This window comes from Crocuta crocuta, unplaced genomic scaffold (assembly GCF_008692635.1).
Source record: "Crocuta crocuta isolate KB4526 unplaced genomic scaffold, BGI_CrCroc_1.0 scaffold113, whole genome shotgun sequence".
NCBI lineage: Eukaryota > Metazoa > Chordata > Mammalia > Carnivora > Hyaenidae > Crocuta > Crocuta crocuta.
The window spans coordinates 6,467,307-6,477,285 of NW_027530368.1; the positions used below are offsets into that span (position 1 = coordinate 6,467,307).

Consider the following 9,979-nt stretch of genomic DNA (forward strand, 5'->3'; position numbering starts at 1 on the left):
ACTATTTTTTTTTTTTTTTTTTTTTTTTTTTTTTTGGTATTCTGGCAAATATTTTCTCCCAGGCTCTTTCTTGCCTTTTAACTTGGCTTTTGGTATACTTTTACCATGTGGACTTTTTCCCAGTTTTTATGTAGTTAAGTCTGTCATTTCCTTTTATAGCATTTGGGTTTCATTTGGATTATGTAAATATTTTATATAATCTTTTAATAAGTTTATACATTTACCTTTTTAATTCATCTGGAGTTTATTTGTGTGTTATGAAATAGGTATCTAAGTCCCCCCCCCCCCTTTTTTTTAATGCGTTCTTAAACAGTTAGTTATATACTCTAAGAAGTAACTGTTGCTTAAAAGTTTCAAAGAAGATACCTATATCTTCTAGGCTTGGAGTCTTTTTGAAGGGTAGATCTTTGATTTAAACATTTTTTCCCCCTGTGGTTAATGATCTTTTTGGTTTATGTACTTCTTTTTAAGTTAATTTTGGTAATTGATTTTGTTTTCCCTCAGCACCACATTCTTTTCATCCAGATTTTCAAATTCATTCGCTTAAAATTCTACATAAAGAGAAGAAATACTAAGTCTTCTATGTATTTGCAATGCATCCTTTGTACTTACACCTGTATTTGGGCAGCAGATGCTGGAACCTTTCATAGATCTAGAGATTGGTTTAGCTGTTTTCAGCCCTCATGGCTCAGCTTTTATTGTCCTTCATTTTAGGGTTATTCTTATATTGTTCTCTCTCTCTCTCCTCTCTTGGTCTCTTTCTCTCTCTTTGTAGGGGATTTCAGGCTCCTTGGATCTCTTTCCTATCACTCTGGTCCTGTTTGCTCTTTAACTTACAAAAATTTGTACTGTTGAGGTCTGCTGATGGATACATGCCCTTCTTGGTTTCCAATGTTCCTATGGACTTATTTTTCTATTCTGTCATTTTGGAGAGGTTTTGTGAGGGAGGAGAGGGAAATGTAAATTTTCAATTAGCTTTTTGAAATAGGAAGTCACAATTTCTTCCTGTGGAGTTTTCTTTTATCAGAGTTCTTTGTTTAATTGCTGGTTGCACAGCAGTTAGAGCGTAACTTTACAGCACAAGTAGTGATCGTCAGTCAGGTGGACTTCACTTTTTTTAAGTGAAACCAGATGTCTCAGCAGAATATACTTGTTGAATAGAAATGTTGATACATTGTCACTAAATATTCCAATAGTACTTTTTAAATTTAAGTGACATGGTCATTATAACATATAGGGACTTTACAGATCATTAGACCAACTATCTTATTTTATGGATGAAGTATTTGAGTCCCAGAGACTTTCAGTGATTTATCTAAGGTGACAAAGTCAGTAATCAAGCAAGACAGAAAGCCCACGTCTATTTACTTCAAATCTGCTATGCTTTGCTATTTCACACATTCTTGGTGGTTCTACTTAGCTTTGTAATATGGAAGAGGTTATTTTCAGCTAATAAACTTTTTTTTTTTTTAACCTAAAGATGGTACACATGTCTTGGGATTGCTTCTAAAATTGGGCCTTGGGTATCATATTAAATGCCATGATGTGGATTTTGTTTTTTCTCACATAGATCTTATATATTAAGATATAAATGTGAATTTTAAAAGAATGGGCTATCAAGGTATACTCTAGCCTAAATGAAAACCATTATAGTGTATTCCTCCCAAGTTTCCTCTTCTCTGCTTGTAGACTTTATGTGACATATGGACTCTCTGAATTTGTTATTAATATTTTAAGCAGGCTTAAAGAACATATATATGTGTATATACGGACTTAAAATGATTTTAGTGATAAATATCATAAGATATTTCAGACCAACGTTTTCTAATTTTTGAGTTTAATATACCATGGTGCCAGCTCAACATCTAAATTTACAAGGGCTGTGGGTCCCCTGGTGGCTCAGTCTGTTGAACGTCCGACTTCAGCTCCGGTCATGATCTCATAGTTTGTGGGTTTGAGCCCTGTGACCGGCTCTGTGCTGACAACTCACAGCCTGGAGCTTGCTTCGGATTCTGTGTCTGCCTCTCTCTCTGCCTCTGGCCTGCTCACACTGTCTTTCTGTGTCTCTCTCAAAAATAAACCTTAAAATTTTTTTTTAATTTAGAAGGGCTAAAATATATATTTTTGCTTTACTTGTGATTTTTTTCAGCAAACATAGGGATAGGATATACTCATACTTTCATTGCTTTGCTTGGTTTTTAACTTCAACAGAAAGTTTTTTAAATGTAGGACTTTGATTTATGATAATCCATGTTTGGTGGTCATGTCTTTTATTCTTGAAAAGCATTGAGTCTCTAATATGTACAGCATTAGTGGACTTCGGTGGTTTCTCTTTTCTCTTTGCCCACCTCAAACAATTTGAGGAGGGGAAGTTTGAAGGTAGTTGCTCTAGAAGTATATTCTAAGAAGATTTGTTTAATTATCTTTAGGTTTTAACTCTTGTAGCACTTTTAAATACTTGCTATGACCTATTGATTTTGCTTTTGTAAACTAAGGAGCAATTTGTCTCCCATGAATTCTAAGAATTTAATTTTTTTCCAGTTGGTCATAATGGCAGGTGAAGAAATTAATGAAGACTACCCAGTAGAAATTCATGAGTATTTATCAACATTTGAGAATTCCATTGGTGCTGTGGATGAGATGCTGAAGACCATGATGTCTGTTTCTAGAAATGAGTTGTTGCAGAAGGTATTTTAAAAATGTAATTTATAAAACAGAGTGCTGTCTTATGAAAACATATAGGAGAAAACATAGATTAGTGACGTGCTCCTTTTCCCCTTTATTCCAAGTGTTTGGGTACTTTTAAGGGGAAAAAACAAACCAGAACTCCAACTTTAGGAAATACTCACTGTATTTTTATTTTGACGTGGCTTTGAGAAAAAAAGAGCACTCACAACATTCTTTTTGACAGATTCTATCTTTGACCTTTTAAGTATTACAATGATGTTATCAGAGTTTCTGGAAACCCTATAGGACAAAAAGAGTAAATTGACTTTGACAGTCTAAAACAAATCTCATTATGTTTCTTCTGCCTTTGGTATTGCCTAAGCATTTTAGCCTGTCTCTTATACATAAATGCATCATGTACAATGTTTATATTGATAAATTACTTTTGACATACAAAGCCCAGATCGTAACTCCTGAAATTAAAGTAATTGGAAAGAATTTTTCTTGGATTACACACATTCTTTGTCTACTAAAGATGATACCTTAAAGTGAAAATTTGTGGGCAGAAATCTCTGGTTAATAAAAATTTTTCTTTTTGCAAATTATTTCAAGATCATTTGGTTATTGGGTTATAGACAGTGAAAGAAACATCTCTTTGATACATTGTATTTGATAAAAGTTTAAAATATGTGATGGTGCTCATTGTTTGTATGTATTTTTTCTTTCTCACTTTTTTCAAAAACAGTTGGACCCCCTTGAACAAGCAAAAGTGGATTTAGTTTCTGCTTACACATTAAATTCAATGTTTTGGGGTATGTATATTAATTTGGAGTTAATTTGAAAGCAAATTATTATGTCAAAGGTAGTTTATTTAAATGCTAGCAATTTATATATAGTTATAGTTTATGGCAATTTTAATTGTCAGATATTTATTTCTTTTAAATCAGAATACCAGATGTCCATGAGCCACATGAAATGTAATATTACAAAGAGGTTAAATAAGACTTAATTTATCATTTTTTGTGCTATTTCTTTTTTGTGAGTAACTAGAGTTTTGTTAATGCTCTCAATTAATATATATGCAATTTTGTTCCATGAAATCTTTGTCTTGTAGTTTATTTGGCAACTCAGGGAGTTAATCCTAAGGAACATCCAGTAAAGCAGGAATTGGTAAGATTGCAGCGGATTTCTTTTTATTTGACTGTTTGTTGTGGTATTCCTGAAGTCAGAGTACCTTTATCACACTAGTTATGAGAACAAAATTATTTGGAGTCCAAATTATGAAAGTGAGCCAGATTTCATCATGTCTTTAGTGTCTCTTTTCCTTGCTTTTGTCAGAATTTGTGTTCCATATATTATATAAATCTCTGGATGGGAAAATGTTACGATTCAAGTAATTATTTATAACTTCCATATTATTTTTTTCTATAAATTCTTGAAATCCTGTTCATCACTACAACTGCCCGCCCCCTTTTTTTTTAAACTCTTACACAATTCTTAAAAGTATATTCTAGTTGATTTACTAGCAAAGACGGGAAAGTTTCTCCCCCACCTTTTCACTTCTTCCATTAATTCATTTTCTCAGCAGTAAAGAATCCAGTTCAGCAACAAAGCTAAAAGCTTTTTTGGCACCAGTTGTATGTGTACTGTCCAGTAACTCTGCATTAGTGACATATTTACAACCTGTAATAAATCTTCTAGGTTTGTCTTTGTATTCCATTTAGATATATAAGTACAGTATATAAGGTCTAGAATCTTGAAGTTTTTGCTGACTTCAAAAATTAAATCATTCAATATGAAAGAAAAAATTAGAAATCAAACTTATGGTTACCTTCTTGACTTGGCTTTATGAATAAGAACACTAATACATTTATTCTTTGTGTTTATAAAATACAAGGTAAATATGTGAAGTACGCTTGACACTATTATTCTCAAGTCTTAAGGTGTTGATATGTATGTTATTTACAACTTACTAGAGTACTTGGTCATTTATTTACAAAAAATGAGTAAACCAGATCTCTTGTCTTCATTTTATAAACATAGGGAGTAAGATGCTTTCTTTTAAAGTTCTTGGGGGAAAAACAAATTTAATATAGAAATTGTGAAAAATACTTAAAGCAAAAATGTAAAACAATATGAGGCACAGGTCTTGACTTGACCAATGGTACTGGCTTTAAAATCTTAAGGAGTGTGCACTGTACCATCTGTTTTCAACTTTCTGATATAGATTTTACGTTTATGAAGTTCCTCATTTTTCCTTTAACACAAAGTTATTTGTAGGATTTTAATACATGTTTCTGTCATTGGAAAAGGATAAAATCATTATCTATCTTTTTTTCTCCAGCAAAACCCACTTATGGAGGAGTACATTCATATTCTGAATGAGGGTTGGCACATAAAAAAGCATACATAAACCTATTCTCCTTTTCTGACCTTGTGACAGACATCACTAATTGATCACAGAGTCAGTGTGTGAGAGGAAATCTATTTGTCATGTATGTCATGAATGGAGAAAGGCATTGGAAATAGTTTATTTATTCAACAAATAATTGAGTGCTTACTGGAAGCCAGGCATTATATCCAAGTAAGATGATTCTTCTGTGATTAAAGCTGATAAAATAACACTGCCATTGCAGCAGATGCCAGTCTATCTAGTGGAGGGAGACAAGCATTTAACATAATATACAAATAATAAACATATGTAGTATATAGTACATTAGAAAGTTACAGGTTATGGGAAAGAAATACAGCATAAGGTAAGGGGGATTGGAGTGCTTGAGTAGGATTCCATTTTAAATGGTAAAGGCAAGGCCTGTTAACGAGATTAACATTAGAGCCAACTGGAAGGGAGAGTGGGAGTGGCTGTGTGGATATTGGAGGAAGATCACTACAGGCAAGGCTGGGGTGGGTGTGTGTTGTGCTTTTAATCTGAGAGAAATAGCCATGAGAGGATTTTGAGCAGAGTGGTCTGCCTTTGACAATAAAAAATTCTAGGAATCTGCATTTTTCTGTGTAAATTTCTGTAACTATTTTGATTATTTTAATGAAACTTGCTTTTTATCAGTGATCAGTCATTTACTATGCTATTTTACGGCTCTCATCCCCTTTATTTAAATTTTCCAAAGTATAGAATAGTCCTTTATTCTGATTAGTGGTCTCAGAAGATTCGAAGTGATATGGCAACCTACTCTGTTTTTCACCTTATAAAGTCTGATTAGAATATATTTTTCATCAAAGTATCATATGCTTATTGATCAAAACTATGAAATTGAACAAAAGATCTTGTATTTTCATTTTGCTTATTTTAATTGTGATACTAGAAAGTAAAAAAATAGTTAGGTACTACTTTATCCATTTTCCATTTAGAAAAATTTCCAGTTTAGTTTGTATGCTGCAAATATGAGAGCTTTTTTTTAGATAATAGACTTTAGATACATAAGAGTTATGTGGATTTAGGTTACTGCTAAATTAAAAAATATATAACCACACATAAACAATTCAATGTTTATCTCTGAAGTGATGTCTTTGTCTAGTTCTCCCTGTCTTGAAACATCAGAACACTTCTGAAATGACTTTTTAATGCCCATTCCCCCCAGACTATGAACTCCAGGAGAGCATAGAACATGTTTATCCTATTCACTTGCACTTACTAGCACCACTCAATAGGCAATAAATACATATCTGTTGAATTTAACTGAGGTATAGTGTAATAAAACTTAGTGGTGGTGAACAGCTTAGTAAATCTATTGCCTTCTTTTTTTTCTTTTTTCTCTTATCTTTAAGGAAAGAATCAGAGTATACATGAACAGAGTCAAGGAAATAACAGACAAGAAGAAGGCCGGCAAGCTGGACAGAGGTGCAGCTTCAAGATTTGTGAAAAATGCCCTTTGGGAACCAAAACCTAAAAATGCATCCAAAGTTGCCAATAAAGGAAAAACTAAAAATTAGCCTTTTAGTTTGGATGTATACCTATTGAAAAAGTACATCATTTTTATTGTTTTCCACAAGATAGATGATTATGTGCCAATACAAGGTTTAAATGTATTCCTTATTGAATTCATATATAAAATTTACATTTTAAATTTCTAATGCTAAATATTTTTTTCCCCAGAAAGATTAAGTTATCTTTATTGATTTTTCCTATAGAGTGCTATGAGATTTGTAACACTGTGGTGTGTTTTATATTTATAGTTTATCATCTCCCTTGACAAGACTCTAATTTCCCTATACAAGTCAATCTTTCAAGTACCATTATATAAGCAGCTGTGAAATTTAAGTTAAATGTTTTCTGTAAACATTTGTCTATTTTAAATGAATAATGACTTTATGAAGTATTCTATCTGAAGGCTGAAGTTATAAATACATCTGTTTTCACTATACAGTTTTAAGAAAGAATGAAATGACTTAAATGTCCATTTTTTTAGTAGTTCATGTTTTCATGATTTTGGGAATTACTGCTTTCTTTTGATATTTGAAGTATGACATGAAGACTTTAAGATTAATTTTCATTCTTGGCAGTTTGCCTCTATGTCCCATTTAAGGTAAAATATATTCTCATTAACTTTAGATGGGAAATGAGGTTGTATATTGATGGCTGAATTTTGCCATAATAGCTATACCCTATCAATAAAGGCTATAAAGTTTGTATAGCTTACTGTTTATTTTTCTCTTTTTATAAATTTGACCTTGAAATTAGGAAGATAGGTTTTAGAAATCTTTAAGAAGAAATTCATGAGTTTTTGTTCCTTATGCATTATGCCCATATTTCTCTTGGTCTCACGTTTTCAGATTTTTGGATTACATGTTTCTGAGGTGATATCAAGTACATACAAGTATTTTGAAATAATTTACTATGTTATATAATGCCACTTAAGGGGAAGAGAAATCCAGAAGAGTGTGTTTATATCCTGATTTATTTATCTGGAATTTTTGTTACAGAGAATTATATGTATTAAACATTTTTTTGTAATGTCTAAGTCCTTTAATTTTAATTATATGCACTTAATGCTTTCAGTCTTTGAATCCACATCATTATGTATAGGAATGCCAAGTACAGTAAAGTACTTTAATTTTTGAAAAAGAAGTTAAAATTTTCTGTGTGATTAATTCTCCATAAGTAACCTTGAATAAATGGATTTCTTGATTTATGGTAGAAGATATTGGAAACGGTCTTAAAATGTAATGGATTTTGTAAAGCATGTTGAACTCTTTCTATGACACGTGAAGAGGAAGTCACTGATAGATGCAGAGAGTCTTTTGGCTCAGTTGTCAGACAATTTTTGAAGTGGAAGAACATTTATAGTTATTTAATTCCTTTTTTCACCTTCATCCTCTCAAATTTTGAGCTTTTTTGAAAAGTAACTTCTTCATGGCAGAAATGAATATTCTTATGATCAAGTGTAATATACATGTGTTGTTTATTACAAAGAAACTTATAACTTGAATTTCTATATATTTTCTGATTTCATAAAGAAAGTTAAATGAAAGATGTCATACAATTGCAGAAAATCATTAACCAAGTTATTGGTTTGTGAAAGTCCAACCTTAAATTCTGTTAAATTGGAGTTTCTTAGTGAATGATTCTTTCAGTGTTATATTTAGTAGAAATAAAAAAGTTTGAGTGTATTCCATTTTAGTATGTAGAATTTGAAATACTTATTACCCAGCACATCATAAGGAGCTGAATGGTAGTAGTGCAGTGGGTTTTATTTTCATTTGTTGTTTATTCATTTCACAAATATTTAATGACATTTATTTACATTGCCAGATACTATGCTAGGTTCCAAGGAAGACAACTCTAGCCTTTATTCTATTTTTACAAAGTGTTATGAAAGAAGTAGTCTTTTTGTTCAGTTTTTCAGAGTTACTAGAAAATTTATGACAAATTGTGCTCATTAACCTTAGAACCGTAAAGGGTGATGGGTTGATCTATTTGACTATGGTACAGTTATTGTTAACATAGTTTTTTCCAAATGACAGTCTGCTCTAAGTTTCGATGTTAATCACATCTTTTATTACTCTCCTTGGGAATTAACAAGTTGGAGAGGTTATAGCTATAGATATTTTTAAGATTAGAATTATAGACTATTAATCTAATACTAAATAATGAGATTTTGTCTTTTAATATTATTTTAAGTACAATTTTCTTGTTTCATAGTTGCAGGATGGGAATTCATTTTAGTAAAGTAGAATATGTCAAGAGGAAAATTGAAGGATGAATTATGGTTTACATTCCTGGAATTAGGAGGTTATGTCAAGTTGATTGGTTTTTAAGATACCCTGCAGATTAAAAAATTGTTCTACTTAGCTATTAGAAATGGATTGGTATTATTTCTAAATAAGGCTTTTAATATTGACTAGAAATGTAGGAAATGTTTTAAAAATGGACATTGTATTGAATATACTTATTTCTTAAGTAGGTCATTCAAGAAAAAGATGCTGTAGGAATCACTCAGTTTATGTTACAGTTAAACTATAATTTTACATAATAAATGATCAGAAATGCTGGCTTTACAAAGTGACATTAACTGAGAAAGACTTTGAACAGTGATTCTGACCCTCACGTAATAGCTAAGTTTGGTATATAAAGGGAAGAAAAAGAAGCACTGGCGTCTCATTTTCTTCCCTCATAGCATAGTTCATACACTTGCCCAGATCAATTCAGTAGCTCTTTTGCCAAATGACCTTGGTAGCAACCTATTTTATATAAATATGATTTGAAGGTACTTTGCTAATAAAAACATTTCCTTTTCCTTGTATCCTGGTCTAAAAACTCTTAGTTTTTGGAAATACAGACCGCATTTTGTTTATGTATTAGCATTTTATAGTTGTCATTAACAATTATGTTAGGGGAAAATGTATATATAGGACTTTATAATAGAATTTTGTGGATTTGTTCTACTTGGTTAATTTGCTATTGCTTGTGAGCATGATTTCAAGCAAATACTTTGAATGATTTTGGTTTGCAGAAATGTTTTCCTATCAGAGTGAGCTGTTGTAGACTACTCTTTGGAGCAGCTACCCTCTGACTTGATGTGCCTTTTTAAAGTGTTTGTTTTATGGCATAATTTTTAATATAGCTAGGAAGGATTAGTAAAGTTATCTAGAAAAGGGGATAGCTATAGTGGTATCTGTTGGTAATTGAGGTTTAATTGTAATTCTACCCCCCTCCCCCGGCCAAAAACCAAAACCAACTTAGCTCTGTATTATTCTCCTGTTCATAAAAGGTTGAGAAAAGATGCTAGCTCTCTCCCCACCCCCCCATAAACCTTGAAGTTAAGCAAATGTATCCTGGCAGGATAACTGCATGCAA

The 9,979-nt window shown here is 31.8% G+C and overlaps 1 protein-coding gene across 3 annotated transcripts in view; it reads left to right on the forward strand.

Annotated features, from left to right (window-relative positions):
* The window catches only part of C1D (C1D nuclear receptor corepressor), a 15,317-nt gene extending 8,005 nt beyond the window's left edge, over positions 1-7,312 (forward strand). For all 3 annotated transcript variants that reach the window (XM_077766397.1, XM_077766396.1, XM_077766398.1), the window contains exons 2-5: positions 2,542-2,688; positions 3,413-3,479; positions 3,782-3,837; positions 6,451-7,312. In XM_077766397.1, coding sequence (XP_077622523.1) covers positions 2,551-2,688; positions 3,413-3,479; positions 3,782-3,837; positions 6,451-6,615 — 426 coding nt within the window. In that variant the 5' untranslated portion in view covers positions 2,542-2,550 and the 3' untranslated portion in view covers positions 6,616-7,312. The remainder of the gene's footprint in view (positions 1-2,541; positions 2,689-3,412; positions 3,480-3,781; positions 3,838-6,450) is intronic.
* Positions 7,313-9,979: the final 2,667 nt, after the last annotated feature.